Source organism: Agrilus planipennis, unplaced genomic scaffold, assembly GCF_000699045.2.
Source record: "Agrilus planipennis isolate EAB-ADULT unplaced genomic scaffold, Apla_2.0 scaffold250, whole genome shotgun sequence".
NCBI classification, from domain to species: domain Eukaryota; kingdom Metazoa; phylum Arthropoda; class Insecta; order Coleoptera; family Buprestidae; genus Agrilus; species Agrilus planipennis.
Window position 1 is genome coordinate 265,442 of NW_020438989.1, and position 20,266 is coordinate 285,707.

Consider the following 20,266-nt stretch of genomic DNA (forward strand, 5'->3'; position numbering starts at 1 on the left):
CCTGACTTATCTGACTTTCTAGATACTTAAAATCAGCCACTTCTAATCTTTCGTCTCCCATATTTATATTCGCTCTTTCCCTCTTTCGTATTTATTTGCGAAATTTTAATGAGAAGTTAACTTAATTAGGAGACATATATGTAACTATATATGTAAATAGGTAACCTAGGTTGGTATATTACCCAGTTAATCATAAGTAGGTACCACAATAATATAAATTTTAAATTAAAAAATAACGGTATCAAGAAGATAGCATTCTCGGTTACCGGATCATATCAATTATCTAACTGTTATACATCCATATATATATATATATTGTTATTTAAATTTACTGCGATAATAAATAATAAAATTTATTACAACCCACTTAATAGAGTACCCACCTACTTTGTTTAATTTTACATAATAATTCCCGCTCGGGACATTTAAATATTGACATTAACTACAGTATATGCAAACAAAATTCACAAATTAAACACTTCTTACTTTCATCCCATTCCGCATTTCTTCCAAAATATGGTCCGGAATGTTTTGAACGCGATTTATTTCGAATTTTTTTTTTCGTTGATGTTTTTTTAAATAAATTAAATAAAACTAAGCACATTGTATTTCACTAATGAGCATTGTGAGTAAACGACAAATTTTGGTAGCTTTCAATGGTTTTGAATAAGTATTAAGCTTTATAGGTTTATAGTTTATGGAATATTGCAGAGTTCCCTTTCGAAATATTCTAGAATCCAAATCTATCGCTTTTGCAGAATATTTTCAAATTTGTTGTGAACACAACGAAAACACATGCTTTAAGCACATTTTAATTATTTTAAAATTTGCATAGTCTCGAGGGTAGTGACTTATGGAGGTATTATATAAACAAGGAAAGTTGAGTGTTTACTTTAAAAAACTTCCTCGAGCTTTCGGGATGTAGGTATTACGTACTTAATAGGAAATATTTGGCACCAAAATTCGTTTAATAGTACAAGCTGTAATCGAACATAATACATCCTAAGAATAAATAAAATAAAATAGAAGAAGAGAAGGTAATAAGGCATTAGAGATGCTCCTACTCTTTTAAATATTATACCTATAATAAAGCTCGGAAACTTGTCAAAACAAAAACCTTAGAATAAGACTCTGTTTTGTACTTTCTATTAAATAACTATCTACCTATCGCAATTTAATTGAGGATAAGTCCTTGCATGGAGATAGTATATATGGAGATTATATTTTATTCCATGTCCTCTTTACGCTATCGGATTTCTGATCATCATATATCGACATGAAAAGATTACGACATTGGCAAAAGTTCAATTTTGTATTTTGCAGGCGTACCTAAACATTTTGTTGCAAATCAAGTATTCTCACAATAATGAAGTTGCAGTAAAATATCTTTGTATGCAGTTTTCAACTGACTGCTTAATTTTAATGTAACGTAACTAAAGCGGCAATTTTTCACTTGTTGTAAAAATAAATAACCCCAGTGGCATACAACGTTTTTAACTGTGAATTTGCATTGATGCTTATTTCGGTATGAAATATACAACACAAAAGTACATAAACTGTAAATAGATTATATAAGATGTTAAAATATAGGGAAACAAGTTTAAAATATAACGATTTACATCTAGACAGCTACCATTTTGAAAAACATCAGAAATATTACACAAATGGATAATTATGCTTTTACATTTACGATTTTAATGTAATCATGAGCACTGTCTTATAAGTACCGTGCGCTAATCAGTTGCTTCACTAGATCTATGACTGTAATGTTAATCATCTTTCATCAATTCCAGAGGAGTTAGTTGGTTAATTTTTTAAAAATCGACTTAGAGGTTGGAACAAAAGAAAATTCGTGATGAGTCGATGACACGGCGCCGCTTTTTCAAAAATTATTGGCATTTGTCGAGATGAGTCGTTTTCAAACTCGAAATCGAAAACACGTAAGTTTAAACATTAAAAACGTACAATCAACTGTTTATTTTTTAGTTTAATCACAAGATAATTTAATACGAAAATTTATAAAAAAGTTGGTCTTCAAAAATTTTGGGCCCTGAACATATCAAATTAACAAGGGTATGAAAATTTAAGAACAACCAACTGACTTATTTCATAAATAAATTTTCATATCCTTAATTTGATATGTCTATAGGGCCTACAATTTCTGTAGGCCAACTATTTTATTATTTTTTGTCTTGATTTAATTTAGGGTTAAAATAAAAACTAAACTGTTGATTGTACGTTTTTAATATATCATCAAATTGATGTATTTTCGAGATTAAAAACGACCCATTTCCCACAGTTTTCACAGTTAAAATGGTTGCAGATTGTGTTAAAATGAAACCATTTATGAAGTTTCTGACGAGTGTTGATAATTAAAAGGAAACGACACTGTACCATAGACTACAATACTCGGTTGTAAAACTAAAAATCTTTGTTCAACTTTTAGACAAAAAGGAACTCTTTTTCTTCTCGGGGTGTCGTTAAAAATGATGAATTTATCCAATTTTACAATTGCATTTGATGTTTCTTTTCTATTTTTAAGAAATTAGCGATAACACTTAATATATCATATAATCCCTTTTCATAATTTTCTCGATTTCGTAATCAAAAATCTGTTGTCTGTAAAGTCGGTTTACTGACGATAGTTGAACGTGACAACGTCAAGAAAATACTGATGGAATGGTTTCATTTTTCAAAAGAAAATTTTAATTTTATTTGTTTGATAGATATTTTGTATGGATATAGAGAAGGAGGTAAATGGAAATGTATTATTGTATAGCAGCTGTCCACGCGGACGCATCGCTCACTCAAGTAGGAGAGAGACAGATGTCGAACGCTGCCGAACGCGGAGGCCGATTGTGCCTCTTTGTCGCTCGTTCCGCGCTCTCGCTTGCACTTCAAGCCTTAAATGGAACGCCTCAGAGCGAGGTAACGCCGCATGAGTCATGTTTTTTCGTGCGTGCAGCCGGNACATGAAAAATGTGTACACACTTACCAAAAGTTTTTGTAGAGTGGTTGCAACTTTCTGTAAAAAAAGAGATAGTTTAGCAATATTTCATTCTCATTTCACTCTTTACAAATTGAATTTATTAAATAAATTAATTTTCAGTAAGACACTGTATATGTTGCAATATATATGTAGCAAGAGAACAAAATAAACGAGACCTAAATATTATTAAATTTTGTCAATTACTTCTTCATTATCTAGCACATGTTACTGAATATGACGTTACTATTTTTTTAGACAGAGAATTGTCCACTATTTAAGATTTTTTATTTATTGTTAGGGTTTCTTAGCCAACTAGGAGTACTGCATGTTAAATTATAGACTTTAAATTTTTCATAAATGTACAAGTAGTTTGTGTTATATTATTAAAAGAAATTGACTAAATCTAAAAGTACTATATAAAAGAAAACATCAAACATTCAAAAAGTTGCGTACTTTAAAACAAGGGGGACCATATTATTGAAGTAGTGAACGCATAGATATATAATTATTATAAAAATTTATAGGTCGAAATATGAAAAACTGCCTAATGAAGGTTTTATTCAAATTTATCTTTATTAAACATATAATTACAGTCGACTCTCGTTAATTCAAAACTCAAGGGACTCGAGTGTTTGAAATATCAAATGGTTCGAAATTTTTGTGAGAAAATAAATATTTTCATTTCTCTCTTTTCTCTTTTTGAAATTTGTAAGCCACCCTTCACTTGCCGCGAAGTTTTTGATCTTTAGAGAAGACGCGAACTCTTGCTTTTTCCATTAACAAGTCTCCGCTAATTGACACTTTTTGTCCTCTACACTGTCTTAGCCAAATGTCTAGGCTTTCTTCCAGACGAGGAAATTCACCTTTAAAGTAGTTCTTTTCCGTACTTCAGCAGTTTGAACAGCATAAATTTTCTCCTAATTCTAACAAAAACAAAGGCTTAATGATACGATGATGCAAGTTTGAACTTGCCACAAAATGTACTTACGATATTTCTGTCTCTTTCTCTCTGCAACTTTGAATTGTCGAGTGTTTGACGCCGATTATTTCGAATTAACGCGTCGTTTTGTTACGTAGCAGTGATTTTTTCACTCGTGATAACTTTGAATTATAAAAAGGTTCGAATTATCGCAGGTTTGAATTAACGAGAGTCGACTGTATTATATTGACTTAAAAAACTTGCTTTGTTATACGAGCGAAGATGAATAACCCAAAAGTTGAAATAATTTTTAGACTCTTTATGAGAAACCACTGCATAAAATAATAATTGCTATAGATAATAAAGAGCTTTTTGTTTACAGAGTACCGATGGATTTATGTTAATGTTCGCACTAAAAAAAGCGTTAAATTTTAAAGGGTGCTGCAAAGACACAAACACTCTTTTTTTTCACCTTTACAATTTTTACTATCAATTGTAGACACCTATTTTGACCACAGCATTTTTCCTATCGATCTCAATATTGTCACATTTTTCGAAATCAAAACGGGTATTTGAAAAGAAGAAACAAACGTCTGCGTCTTTCAAATATTGCCCGTAGGAAAAATTTCCATTGAAGTTCAATGGGAATTAATGGAAAATTTGTAAATTTCATTCAAAACCATTTGGCATAAATGGAGAAATAATTGTTTCCATTTACAATAATTCCCCGTGGAAAAAATTTCCATTGAACTTCAATGGGATTCAATGGAAAATTTGTAAATTCCATTCAAAACCATTTAGCATAAATGGAAAAATAATTGTTTCTATTTACAATAATTCCATTAATATTTACATAGGAAAAATTTCCATTGATTTTCAATGGGAACCAATGCAAAATTTATAAATTCTATTTAAAACCATTAAATGGGAAAACAATTGGGTAGATACCTAAAAATGGAAAAGATCTGGTTTGAGATGATTAAAATTTATTAAAAAAACGGAGAGAAACGTGCTGATTGTCACAGCAAGTTGTAAAATTAATAAACAAAACATTATTTGGAATAATAATTGTCATGTAATTAATATTTTCCTCATATTTCATCTTGATTAAAAAGAATTTCATTTAATTACCCCTAGCAATAATTAAAAGTAAAAAATAAAGAATTGACACTAGGATTTCCATTGGGTTCAGGAATNGAAAAAAGGCATGCTGATGAGGTTCCAATGGAACGCAATGGAATTTCCATTGAGTTCAGCAATGGAAATCCCATTGAGTTCGGGAATGGGAATCCCATTGGCAATTCTCCATTTATTACCATTAATTATTATCAGTGGTAATTAAATGGCATTTTTTTAATGGAAATTGAATGGAAATTTTTCCTACGGGTGTCGCTCTAACTCATACCACATACCTACATAGGTATCTATGTACTTTAAAAGCTATTTTTTGAATACGTTACGTTCTTAAAGATAAACATATTTATTTAACTAACTGTGTAAAAAATAAAAAGCTAATTTTAATAGGTACGGATTATATTCAGTTTATTTTTGTTTAAGGAAATCATAAACTAATCATTTTGACGTTAAACAGTTATAAAAAGCTTTCAGAATCGGTTTTAATGTTTATGATAGACATAAATAATGTAATCTGTGCAGCTTACACAAATTTGCAAAACAGAAAAATGCGAAAATATAAACGTGTCGTTAACCTTACGAAAATATTATTATGGTTGTTGGCGCCTGTTGTTCGAATCATAGCAATAATGTCCTTTTATGGGCATTATAAATTACAATCAAACGTGTAATACGTTCTCGTAAGGGTATTTTTAGACTTCAATTTATGTTTATTTATTCGCACAGGTAAAAGAAGGCAGTTTAGCTGAAGAAGCAGGTTTACTAGTGGACGATGTCATCGTGAAAATAAACGGCATTCCTACAGCTGGATTGGCTCACGAGGAGGTTCACGACGTGATCGTAGAAGCTGGAAATGAACTTGATTTGGTTCTTCACAGGTATGAGATTTAATTTATCTTATCTAACATATAGGTACCTATCATATTATATATTTAAATTTGATACTAGATTATTTACATCATTAACTAACACTTGAATATTAACGAAGCAAGTTCCTATAATAAAGGTACTATTTATACCTTTTGATTAGTTAAAGCAAATGTTTAAGGCATGATATGATTAGCAAAAGAAATTGTCAATCTAGACACAAGGTATCAAGAGTTAATTTAAGTTCGGAGATGAGAAGAAAACGACGTGTATTATTAAGTATACGAACCACTTCGAGGTACTTTTGACTTTCTGATAACTCGAAAACTATTCACTTATTATATACACTTATAATTTTGCCCCTAAGTAAGACCCCAAATTTTGTGCATAAATCTGCAATACTTCTCAAGCTATTATCAAAAATTTGGAATGCCAACGGGTGCCAAGTTTCATACCAAGAGTTTTAAATTACGTTCATTGATATTTAATTTATAGCTTGACATAAATAATGTGAACAGGGGGCCAACTTTAGTACAAACTAAGTTCAAGGTTGTCGGTTGAGTTGAGTTGAGATGCAAACGGGTGGCAAGTTCTACACAAATGGTTTTAAAGAACGTGCGCTTTGATACTGAATTCACAGCTTGGCATAAATAATGTGAATGGAGGTCAACTTTGGTACAAACTAAGTTCAAAGTTGTAGGTTGAGTTGAGTTGAGATCCAAACGGGTGTCAAGTTCCATACGAAGAGTTTTAGATTACGCTCATTGATATTGACTTTATTTGTCTTGTGGGTTAAGTCGAGATCTAAACAGGTGTCAAGTTCGATACAAAGGATTTTAAATTACGTTCTTTGATATTGAATTCGTAGCTTGAAATAAATAATGTGAATGGGGGGCCAACTTTGGTACAAACCAACAATAAGTTAAAGGTTGTCGGTTGAGTTAAGTTATTGAGATCTCAACAGGTGTCAAGTTCCATGTAAAGTGATATCCAATTACGTTTTCTGATATTAAATTCATAGCTTGACAAGTTTTAATAATCATCAAATTACGTATAATGCGATCAATATTAACCTTGCCAAGTTACATATTCAATATCAAAGAAAGTAGTTCGATTACGTTTCACATGGAACTTGGCACTCGTTCAGATTTCAACGGCAAAGCCAACTCCTGAACGTCGTTTATGCCGAACCTGATTCCTTTTTTACATTTATGTTTCTGTTGAGATAGACTTTTACTAGTTAGAGGTATCTTAAAATGTCTTGGGCCGCGAAATTTGTGAAAGGTGGACCTTATTATATTCATTTTGTACACATTCAAAACTTGAAGATAGTTTCAAATAAACCGCAGACGATCACGGTCAGACGACAAATGTTTTCAGCGAAAAAAAGAATACTTTTGTCACTGCACAACTAAACATCATGATCCATGAGATTTTAAATTACACCTAGTATGAAATTTTGTATCTACTTGCAGGACTGAGAAACAGTATGATAACCTCGAAGAACAGGATGATGTAAGTCAAATATTCTATATCAAATACTAATTTAATTAGAAACATGTACCACTTGTTTTCAGGTTATTATCAATAAAGAAGTCGTTTTACAAAATTTGAGAAATTTAGAATTGCAAAATGAAGATATTGCTGGTCAGTATTGTATTTATAACTTTAGTTTATGTTTTAATAACTCATTTAGGTATGTGTGTTAGTTGTAACAATTTGTTATTATTGTATATTAGGTATACGACTCATCAATGACTAATCCATTTGCTTTTAAATGTGTATTCTTGTTTGACCTACATAGATCTTTATCCCTACCGTAGGACGTTTCATAAAACCTGTCTGTACCTATACAGTGTGTTTGTGAAGCGGCTTCAAAAACACAAAAAGTAATCGCTTTTCTTTTCTATTACTCACTTGCCTCCAGCAGAGATTCGGAAACTTTTGGAACTGTATTAAATAGAAAATGTCAACCCAGATATCTTGTAGATTGCAGATTGAATTCATTACAGCCTCAATTTTTTATTTATCACTTCCTGAGTCTCGTGACACTTCCCGAATGGTAATTAGTCATTATACTATAATAGACTATTCGGGTTGGTGCCACAAAAGCAAGTGAGACGTAGATTTATACGTGTGGGAAACAGAGGGATAGAACTGGCGCAGATCAGGTCACTTGCACAAAAACTTTACGATGGGGTGGAAGTAGAAACACCCTCTCTTTCCCGTGCATGCACATGAGTCCGTTTTGTCCTTGATACTACTTTTCATGCAATGCTTTTTTTTAAAACGATTCTCTCCCAATGCCCTTGAATTTTTGAAATTTCTCTGTTTCCTTTTGAAATAGGAATATCCCAAATATTTGTATTGGAGATAGGCCAAGTATCTAAGAAATAAATCTAAAACAATTTGCAGTTACCTGTATAGAATATCCTCAAATCATCACCTCCTCAGTTGGAGTATACTTTTTGGATGTTTCTCGTATTCAGAACCTTTAGTTTCAATAATCCACATACAACATTGACGTTTTAGAAACAGAATAAGAATTAAAGTCAAATAAAGTCCTTATTAAATGATCCACTGAAAAATCGAAAGACTGCTGTAGGTAGTAAAATCATCGCATTATAAGTTTATCACCATGAGATAGAGATAAGTTTTCAAATGAACAAAACATACTTGACGAAGCCATATTGACACCATGCATAGTTTTTGTGCTGTTTTAGTTAGAAAATTGGGACATCGCCCTAGCACTAATTAGCGCCTGTTCTGCAGATCTCTTGTCATGATTTTATTTCGAGGCACCTTCTGTAATAATTAACTTCTATATAAAAATAATATCAACATTCCGAATACTATTATATTATTATACTTATATTAAAAATCTTTTCTGGATTTTTTCAATCGTGTCATATACATATTCACGATTGTGGGTCATTGCTTTTATGTTACTGATAGAACCCGTTAGGTTCAAAACTAATTTTGATTATATTATTAATGATTGAATATGTGCTATTGATAACATTGCAGGGAGGATCGCTTTGTTAACTTTAATTTATTGCTTTTTACTAGAACGTTCACAAGAGGTTTCTGACGAAATAATAGCTGAAGTTATTTCCGGACAGTCTGAACTTTTGCCAGGAGAAGACGTCATAGGGTAATTCGTCCTATTGAACTTCTGCCTATTTTTAATATTAACGATTGTTGACAACGAATTTTTTTCAGGGTGAATTTTAACAATGTAGATTTATCAAATTCCAAAGTTCTAGAGGTAAGTGTTCAACTGTTTCAAATACTTAATAAGCAAATACACCCTATTATGATACATTAAGATATTTAGGGGTATTGGGACTTTTTTAAACACTTGCTATAACGTTTAAACAAATTTGTAAGGTCGATGAATAAAAAATTGTACAAATTTAAGTATGTCATTTCAGTGTAACGTGGATCAGAGAAGTGAATGATTTTTTTTTGCGTCATAGTAAATACATAGGTATACAAGCACGGCTTGTTGGGTACACTAGGTATATAACATTGAGGTTATCATCTCATCATCATCATAAGGTCGTCAGCCCTAGGACTGGTTGGACACGTACTTCCACTCTATTTTTTATCTTGAGCAATCTTCGCATTTTCCTAAAATATGCGAACAGTAATCTAATAGAGGTCTACCTCTACTCCTCCTAACTCCTGTTTCTGCCTCTAATAAGTCTCTGACTAGACCTTCATGCCTGACAAGGTGCCCTACCAACCTATCTTGCCTATTTCTTATTGACTTTCAGAGAGTGTTCTGTTCTCCTATTCTTTCTAATACCTACCTCTTTATTTCTAACCTACTCTATCCACGGTATCCTCATCGTTCGCCTGTAATACCACATTTCGAACGCTTTTAACCTTTTCTTTTCTGCCGCGCCCGCTATCCATGTTTCGCACCCGTACAGCGCCGTGCTCCAAACATACGCCTTTAACAATCCTTTTCGAATTTCTAAATTAACCGTTCGCGAGCATAGAAGTGACTTCTTTTTATTGAAGGCGACTCGACAATGCGGTATCCTCTGCTTTATATCACTACTACTCCTTCCATTCTGACTTATTTGACTTCCTAGATACCTAAAATCGGCCACTTCTCCTAATTTTTCGTTTCTTATCGTTGAGTTAGGTTAAATTATTTACGGGTGGACTTGGTTAGTGTTTCTCAAAATTTTTGGTTCGCGACCTCCTTTTGCACTTTTAAATTTTAAAGGATTCTGCCCCTCTCCCCCCGATTAATGAGTATGTATAGAACAATAAATCAACTCAGGATGAGTTAACTTCTATTATTTAATTGTATTGGAACATCGATAATTTTGAATAATAACAGATTAAAAAGGAGAACCTTAAATCAGTCACGACGCAATTTCCGATTGATGACTGATTCTAAATCTGACCTCAAAATTATGTCATACCGTCAAACTTTTTAAAAATCTGAATCTCAAAACACACTAAGCATAATTTTTTGCCTTTTGGAGAGAACCAATATGTGAAAGAAAAGGACAAAACAATCAAAAGAGTAGCCATTTCTAAGGCATCATCTTATAATTTATACTCAAATTATACTGGCACATCAAGATTTTGAAATCTTTTAACTTCAAAATCCAATTCTTGCCAATCTGAATTTCTTGGATTTGAGATTAAGACATCTTGAAAATATGACAATTCTGAAGCTATTTTCGACATCATAACGAAAATGATTGCCTTGTTTGTGTGCCGGTTCCAAATAAGTCGTACATTAGCAATATTCGAATTTTTAAGTTATGATACATCAAAATCTTAGCTTTTAATTGACATGTAATCAATTTTTTTCTGCGACGCCCTCTAAATATTTTTCACGACCCCCACACTGAAAACCATTATATTATTACTACTATTACTGGTAAAAATTAAAAGGAAGACTCACCCCTAATTACCACATAAAACTTTATTTGAGCGGACACGTATTTCGCCCACTTCATACGTGGGCATTATCAACGTAAGACTGTCCGCTCAAATAAAGTTTTTTGTGGTAATTAGGGGTGAGTCTTCCTTTTAATTTTTAATTAATATTTACCACTGTCTCCTTTTTCTACTTTACCATTACTGCTAGTTTTCTTGCTATAAGAAAAATAAAAGTGCTGTTTTTCAGACAGTAAAGAGTGAACAGATTAGCGCTCCTGAAAAAAGATGGTCTACATTTCTACAGAAGCCAAAAGGACCAAAACCAAGGCCTAAATCAAAGGAACATGAATTACCTAAAGTAAATCTCACATCAATTGAATTATTACTGTTACTTTAATATTATTAATAATAATTTTTTCAGTATCCGCCATACAATCCTTTGAAACTTCCTAAAAAAGAAACTAAAAATGTGACCAATTCGGATAACGTTACGGTAAAGTTCATAGTTTTAAAATAATTTTGAGAAATATATAGAATACAATATCATCTAATTAAATTTCATTTCTTTCTCCTGTAGTAGTAATTAAATAATCTGGCTAAACAATTTTGTTTATGTAAAAACCACAAACCAATATTTCTCCTCTATGGTTGGAGACTTTATCAAGGTAGGTGTTTTATACTCTTAAGATACAAACTTGTACATATATAGAACATTTTTTGATTTGCAATGAAGAACTTAGGAGTGTAAAAGAAATCGACTTTGATAAAACTCCACCCTTAAAGGTGAAACGTCGGTTTGTAGTTTTTAGATAAATAAAATTGTTTCACCCTTGGTCTAATTATTCGAATTATCTATTTGTTAAATTGTAGGAGAGTTTAGAAGAGGAATCAAATATAGAAAGTCCTGGAGGGGAAATGCCTGCAAATGAAGGTCAAATTGTTGATTCGCTTAGTCCAATTCCGTCGGAAAATACAGAGAATTTTGAATTAGAAGAACAAGAGTTTTCACAAAATGTGAGCGATGGAGATGATTACAATGAGCAACGAGAAGAGGAAAGAGAACATCAAAAAACAGTTAGCTTTGAATCTTCAAGATCTGAAGACATTAGACCTACAGGTAATTTGTGATTTTAATATTATTTAATTACTTTTTTGATGCAGTACAATAACTTGCATTTAAGTAGTACTTATAGTTAGTATATGGAATAAGAATAATTACCTAATACTACACATTAAATCAAAACTAACATTGAAACGCGCGTATAACGATAGTGTACGTCATTGGGAATTACTATAAATGCTCAATTTTAAATTAAATAATGAAAATCTATGATGCGGATAGAAAAGCAGAAAACGGTTTTCATTGTTTTTCAAAGAAAAATCGTAGAGCAAAAGAAAGGTAGTTTTAATTAACTTCATAATGAAAGTAATAAATTGATTACTTATTGTGTGCTTACAATTAGTAAGAGAAAAAAATCAACATATAGATACGTCAACCAAATGAGAAATTCTAAGACAATTTTCTTTCCTTCTTTTGAGACAACAGTGCTGCAGAATGCACAAAATTGGATATTTATGAAAACATGTTCGGTACACAAAAAGTTACATTAAATTAGCTCATTTAAATTTCGGTAGTATTTTTTAGCGTAGCTTTGATATACAGGTAAGGCAAAACGTTCACCGAATACAGCAATTAATACCTACACGTTTCTTTGTTGGCATTTTTTTCTTCTTTTGTTGCACAAGCGAAAATTTATAATATACATATTGAAAATATCTCATGCTTCTCTTAAGGATGTTTGGGAGGTACAATCGGAGGCAAGAGTACATAAAATTATAAATTCGTGATTAATTAGGTTTTGCAGCATATCATGAGGTAAACAAATACTATCTATACTAAAAAAAGGTATACGGTTTGAGAGAAAATTTGGAATTTGACCAAAAACTTTGAATAAAATAAGAAATAACGAATAATATGGAAAATTTTTAACTGACTTTTGGCAGTGAATATGCCTTGATTTCAACTTCGAAACAAAAAAATATTTAGTTTCAATCTTTATTAATAATGAGCGTAAAACTTTTTCATATGTTTAAATAATAATTAACACTTTAAAATTGCATTTATTTCAGACAATTATAAATATTATCATTATTTAACAAGTAAAAACGAGATTTTCAGCTAATTTTTCATTTTGTCCTCGATAACCATTTAGTGAATTTGAATAACCTTACGCTAAAGTGATTCTTCACAGTTCAAGTTACATATTATAAAAGTTTGAAGTTTCTCGGAGCTTTTTTTCTGTTAATAAAAATAAACTTACTCTGTTCGGTTAACGAATCTCCATAAAATGACGTGTAAAATTACAATCTTTTAAAATTTCAATAACTTTTTAACGGTTTAGTGAATCGATTTGTAATTTTTACAGGAGTTTTAGAATTGAATGAGGAACGTTCTTCCAAATTTTTATTTGTCTCGTAGCATTTTGACCTACCTCCCAAACATCCTTAAAATTGTCCTAAAGTAACCGAACTCTGAATGAATCTAAACAGCATTAAATTACATTTATTGGAGTTATATTACTTTATGATTATTTATTTATATGAAAAGTTGACTGATATATTTTTACGAATATCCTTATACCACGTCATAGTTTTAAAAGGACCATATTATAATAGAATATCCTTTTGGTGGATTTCTAACACGCCACTGGTGCATTTTTCTTTCCGAGACCTATTAAATCAAGATTCTTAAGAAGTTTCATAGGATTATCGGATTAATTAGTTTGTTGACCGTATGCTATACAATCTCCAAGAAATTTGCATAAAAACTGGTTTTTACTGTCCAGTTTAAGAAAAATATTACGAGTATATTTTAGTACGAACCTAAAGGCATAATTTGATTCTATATGCAGCAGACACGATGGTTGTAAACTGTTGTATAACTGTTAACCGTTAGTCACTGTAAATAGAAATTTGTTATTGTGTACAAAATTTAGTGGTTTGTTAACATTACTGATACAATGTAAAAAAAAGCTGTTCACCATTTTTTGTTTCTATTAAAATGTTTTTATAAAACCAGAAAACAACTGTTCCCTGTGTTTTTTCTTATAAAATAAATCATTGCGAATAAGTAAAACACTTCAAGTTCATATGAAAGAATCGCATGAAAAATTTACATTGTCTTTCTAATATTGGAAGATACAAAAGCCTCTGAACTATTCATGTGAATATTTATTTACTTTTTATCAAAATAATTGTTAAGTTGCTTCTTATTAAGAATGTTAAAAACAGAAGAATTACAAATCCTTTTATAGTTTTAATGCAATTTATGAATTGATTATAATAATCCCAAAAATGGGAAAGAATAGTTCATTCGTTATACTACGTAACGTTTTGAAAAGGAGGATAATTTGAATTAGCTAGCTAGTGATTAAAAGCACAAACTCTAAAGTATTTTTTAAATAAAACTTTTCAAAATGAGGAAGACGTATTGCAAATCTGGTTCATTGTGAGGAAAATGACCATGTTTTGTTTTCGGGTGCACCTGATTTCGTAATAAAAATGATCAATTTATTAATCGTATTGACGGCTGAAGCTATTGGTTGCGGCTTGGTTACTATTATATAGTATATACAAAAAAGTTGTCATGTGATGAACTCAATATTGAAAAGTTTCGAGAGCGATTATATGACAATGATGCTTTAAATCTCTTTTCACCCCATCAGAGGTTGAATGTTATAAAATGCCTAAATAGGGTTTTAATCAATTACGTATATCAAAGAGCAAAGTAAATCTGACCACAAATAGAACTTCTCCGTAGAAATCTTTCCATCCCTTTTCACCCTTTTCAGGATTGAATTTTGAAATATTCTTCCTTTTTCCTTGTGTGCCTCGTGAAACATATTCTACATTTTATTCCTTCAACATATTTCGATCTTTGTATTCTTCTTATGTCTTCTCCTCTTGTCGCCTTATAACACCTTTTCTTTATCATATTATCTATATTTATTCGCTTATTTTTACTATTTTATCAATTGCTCTTTATTTATCGTTAAGCGCTTCAAATTTTTTCTCATATATGATTACTCTTTTTCTAGTCCTGTTCATTTCGTTTATCTTCTTAAGATACGATCCGGTTTGCGTTTTCCAATTTTTAACATTCGTTTTATGTACTTTTTTTAAATATTCTCCACTCGATTATATCTTTTCCACCTCTAGTTTCCAACCCCATAGAAAATAACACATTTTACTACTGTGTTGAATAGCGTTATTCTTCTATTCCTATCGTTTTTGCATAATTTTGCAACAATTCACATTACTGCATTTACAATTTGCAATTTGATTATTTATATGTGCATCATCGTTATTTTCTCCCATTATGTATATCCCAGGTAGTTACATTTTTTACCTTTTTTATTGTTATACCCTTCCATTTAATTTTTTCTACTTTCTGCTTCTATTTTTGCTGCCCGTTGCCTCTTCAATTTCACTATTTCAGTTTTTTCTCTGTTTAATTTTCTAATCTTACCATTCCTCTTAAAGCATCATAGCTTGTCGCTAACAAAACCATTCTATAAGATATTTTCCATACTTTTTTTCGTCTGATGACTATTCCATCCTCCCTCACCGTACTCATAGTTTCCTCCAAGACACTCATGATTTATTGCCGTATTCCCTTTTCCATTCAGAATATTCTAACTACTTATTTTTACCATTTCTATCGTTTTTATATACTTATATCCTCATTATCTTCTCTATCACCGCTTCGTCTATTTCGTTTCTTTTTTTTCTCAACATTATTTGTCACTATTTCCTTTCTGTATTCTTTCTTTTTCTTCCAACACTTTTCGTTCTATCATTTTTTACTGCTTACACCCATTTTTATCTTTTACTTTACCAAATTTTTATTGATGATCATATGTAGGTTACATATTTATAATAATTATGGTGAGCTTTTCAGAAGTATTAACAACTTCGTTGGAAGAACAACTCGCTCAAGTTCAAAAGCAACTTATGACATTATCCAATTTGCCGTCTTCAATTCAGTCTACCATAGAAGAAGTAACGCAACAGTTAGCCAGAATAGCTAGTCAAGCTAATCAGGCATTTTCATATAAAGCAGATTCATCCGTAGGAGAACAACAGGATGTAATAAATTACGATGAGTTTAGCGACAGAGTAGGTAAGATACATTTTTATGTTGTAGTCATTATATGAATAAATAAGTGAATATTTTAAATTCCACTTGGGCGGTTTTGAAAGTAGTGATGGGTAAAATTGGTCTTGGCCTTGAAAGACAAGATCAAGAATATAAGCATTTAACTAAGACCAAGATCAAGGCTAAGACTATAAGTATTTGACTAAGATCAAGACCTAGACCAAGACTATAAGTATTTGACTAAGACCAAGACAAAGACTATAAGTATTTGACTAAAACCAAAACCAAGACTATAAGTTTCTGACTAAGACCAAGACCAAGGTCAAGACTATAAGTATTTGACTAAGACCAAGACAAAGACTATAAGTATTTGATTAAAACCAAAACCAAGACTATAAGTTTCTGATTAAGAGCAAGACCAAGGCTAAGACTATAAGTATTTGACTAAGACCAAGACAAAGGCAATAAGTATTTGACTAAGACCAAGGCCAAGGTCAAGACGATAAGTATTAGACCAAGACCAAAGCCTAGTTCGAATAAGCAAAGTGGGACAGTCTTGGTCTTGGTCCTTCTTTGCTTATCACTGTTTGAAAGTAAATGTGGTTTCAAAAACTAGCAAACAGCCGACCTGTTACATATTGCAATTTGAATTGGGGTAGGTGAAGTTTAGTTACACTATTAACGGGAACATAAAAGGTCTGTTAATGGATCTGCATTTATATGCATTATAGAATCAGTCGACGAAGAGGAACTTGCATTCGAACACTCTGACAAAGAATCTGAAGACATTTTAGAAGGAGGAGGTAAACACTTTGAGGATATTGAGTATGAAGATGGAGAACAAGAGGGTGGTAGTGACTTGGAACAGTTCAGTCCAACCCATGATAGTGAAGAACAAGGTACTCCGAAACCAAGAGAACCTACTGAAGAAGAAATTGAAGAAATGCGAAGGGAACAAGAAAGGATTGAGAAACAGCAAAAAGTTAGTTGCAAACATAAAATAAGATACATCTATAAATGCATTTACTAATTTTCAGTAAATAATGAATCATTCATTTTTTCGTTTAGTATTCTACGATATCTTATCCTTTGTTGAAATTTCCTTGTTTTTATAAGTATATTGTATGTATAATGAGTACTATTACCCTGATAAGTTTTATTTTATTTCACCATCATAATCTTCACAGGACTATCAATCTGGTTGGAACCATACCTCCATTTCTTAAGCTAAGCAAGTCTCCACATTTCCCTAAATGTCTTACAACCCCAACTATTTGCAAACTGTAATCAAATCTAGGTTTTCTTCCACCCCTTTTTACTCCTATTTCTACTTCTAATATGTGTAAACGTAAGTAAATTTAAAAAATTACCTTTTTTGCATTTGTCAATCAATATTACGTTAGCTTTAACCGTCAATTTGTGCTGTCTATCTGTTTCGTTTTGGTGAGATGTCTTGCATCAAGGGAGACCAAATACGAACAGTAAGTTCTTCGTTAGTAATTTATCGAAACTGTCAGGATACACACGTGGATCGCTACTTCCAACTTATCAGTGTCTTATATTGATCTGGGGAGATCTTAATGCTTTATGAATCCAATCCAAAAGAACCTGTACCGTCGTTATCTTCACCTATAACTGCGTTGAGTTTCCCACAACTATTACGTTTTCCTGTCCTTTCACTAAACTTAACACGTCTTCTATAACTGCATAAACCACTCTACGTCTTCATCACTGTAAGATGATGCAGGCATGTAGACCTGCACTAATACCGTTTTTACCGGCTTCGAGTTTTTTTAACCATTTTTAACCATAACTATCCTATCGCTTTTTTATAAATAACTTTCTACACTTTGCCCTGCTTTCCTACGCATTACAATTCCTACCCTCCAATTACCTTCCGCCGATCCTGTATGTATTATTCTAAAGTCTCCCCTCCTTAAGTGTCCGGCCTACGGCCAACGGACTAATACTTACTATATCTAATTTTAATCTAACCATTTCCCCTTTTAAATTTTTCAATTTCCCTACCTGCCTCATTGACCTAACATTCCACGCTCCGACTCGTGAAATATTGCATCTATCCCTATTGCATTTATCCCCGAGGTAGTCCCCGTCCGGACATCCGAATGGGAAATTAGTTTACGTCCGGAGTGCTTTACTTCAGAGGACGCACTCATTTAATTTCTGTAGTTGAACGTTTTACTCCGGATCATAATGTGGTGGTTTCCCATTGCCTTCCGAATCGCAGTATCAGAGTGCCATACCGATCCTCGTGATCTTTGCCACCCTGCGTACTGAAACATTCAGGGATTTGTCTTAATCTGGTTTCTTTTTAAGAACCCTCTCATTATGATTGAACCCATGATCCGGCTCCCTAAATCATCGAAACTCGCAAGATGATCCACCCACTCTCTACAAGAGTTCCGTCAAAGTTCAAGTCCCGTCGGATCAGGAACACATAGTAGATTAAAAGATGTTACACGCGATTTTGGACTAAAATAGGGAATAAGATTTCATTTAAATACATTTGATTATACTTTCATTTCGGTTACAATAAGCATATTGATTACATTTTATTATTTTGCGTGCACAAATTTTATACTTCACAATAGTTTTAAACGGAACAATTTTTTGATAACTGTGAGTGGTTCTAGGAAACAGGTGAATTAAATGAAGCATATCAAAGACGTATTGAACAAAGGCCAACTCGAGGTTTGGCACCTTTACAGAGGCCTATTGTTTTACCGGGTGGACGAAAGTGGACCCAGCCGGATGATGCAGCTTTGGCTAGTAAACCCAGAAGGATGACAGATGAAAAAATAGCGGAAACGATCGAAACATATTCTGAAGTCATAACGGGAAAACTGAAAGGGTACGCCAGTGACTTAGTTAATATTTATAGGCCGTTCTTTTCAGGTGGAGCACTTAAACAAGGTTTGGCCTTGGTCGGACGAACCAAAACCCATTTACAAGTAGGTGCTTCACAATATTATTTTATAATTATATTGAAAAGATTTAGAGGGAGCTTCGAGCTAAACACATTATTTATATTTTTGCGTTATTTCAACAATAGTTACTTGAAGAGACGTTGGTAATTTTTAAGTAGGATTTAAGGGAGTCTGGTTATGTTCTGACTAATAAAATTAATAAATACAATTTAAGTTGGATTCCTGACCGTTAATTTTAAATAATTAAACAAGTTTATATTTTTTGTTACGTTTCGGTTTATTCAATCATCTTCAAACTGAATGTCTTAAGTTTTGGGGGTGTTCGATGATAATTTGGTTGAGTAAGGAGCTGGCGTAATATGGTAGAAAAATAATGACATAATTAAACGAGAGATGGGGGGGGCATCACACACTTCAGGGGACTAATAATAATACAGTAAATGAAATAATTAAAAATATTAAACCAAACTGTTTAATAACCCTCTGGCGACATAATTCAGAAATTATAAATGTCGTACAATATTGGTTTAAAAATCTAGTGTCGGGGTAAAAAAGAATTTAGGTTTTTTGTGAAATTCTTATATTTCGCCATTTACCGAAAAAATGGTTTCCTAATATCTACATATCATTTCAGCGGTATAACTATATACCATCTGAGGCCCGCAAAAAAAATAACTTGAGCGATATTTTTTCCTTATGAATGTGTTTAATCTTGATGATTTGGTTAATACGTAACTTAAACTGATTAAATATAAAATTAATATTTTTACCAAATTTTCTATAAAATGTTACGTTCCTCCTTCCTGTCCTCACGACCTCTTGGGCCTCAGGCTAGTGGCCTGTAGCATTTTGTTCATTCTGCTAGCCTATTGTTACGCTATTGTATCTTTTAGATGTAGACTTTTGTACACTAGACCTACTAGAAATCTAAATTTTAAACGAGCAACATCTAATGAGTTTATCTACAGATGATTTAATTGGAAGATGATTTATATCTAATTTCTACAACAATTTGGTTTTTTCTTTGCAGCATTTTAATGTTAGTGTGCTTGATTACAATTTACAATTTTAAAAGTTTAAAAGATTTTTCGAAATTTACTCAGAGATAAAAATGTTTAGTCTCTCACAGTCTCTGAAAGCGAGACTCGAGTCTCCGTCTCTCATCGAGTCTCTCTGGTGTCGCTGAGAGAGACTGTCAAAAAAACTGTTTAGCGTCTCTGAACGAGAGACTCGAGTCGCTCATAGAGAGATCGTCATTTCGTATCCAGTCTCTGAACGAGAGACTCGAATCTCTGAACGAGAGACTCGAGTCGCTCATAGAGAGATCCTCATTTCGTATC

The 20,266-nt window shown here is 32.2% G+C and overlaps 1 protein-coding gene across 2 annotated transcripts in view; it reads left to right on the forward strand.

Moving 5' to 3' along the window:
• Window positions 1-20,266, forward strand: part of LOC108740602 (myelin transcription factor 1-like) — a 35,003-nt gene that overhangs the window by 12,702 nt on the left and 2,035 nt on the right. The window contains exons 2-12 of one of the 2 annotated variants that reach the window (XM_018474974.2): window positions 5,769-5,920; window positions 7,385-7,424; window positions 7,487-7,556; window positions 8,979-9,063; window positions 9,132-9,177; window positions 11,068-11,178; window positions 11,242-11,313; window positions 11,691-11,937; window positions 15,781-16,002; window positions 16,710-16,960; window positions 18,895-18,950. In XM_018474974.2, the coding sequence (XP_018330476.1) occupies window positions 5,769-5,920; window positions 7,385-7,424; window positions 7,487-7,556; window positions 8,979-9,063; window positions 9,132-9,177; window positions 11,068-11,178; window positions 11,242-11,313; window positions 11,691-11,937; window positions 15,781-16,002; window positions 16,710-16,960; window positions 18,895-18,950 (1,352 nt within the window). Of the gene's footprint in view, window positions 1-5,768; window positions 5,921-7,384; window positions 7,425-7,486; window positions 7,557-8,978; window positions 9,064-9,131; window positions 9,178-11,067; window positions 11,179-11,241; window positions 11,314-11,690; window positions 11,938-15,780; window positions 16,003-16,709; window positions 16,961-18,632; window positions 18,851-18,894; window positions 18,951-20,266 lie in introns of both variants that reach the window. The other variant, XM_018474973.2, reaches the window with a different exon arrangement.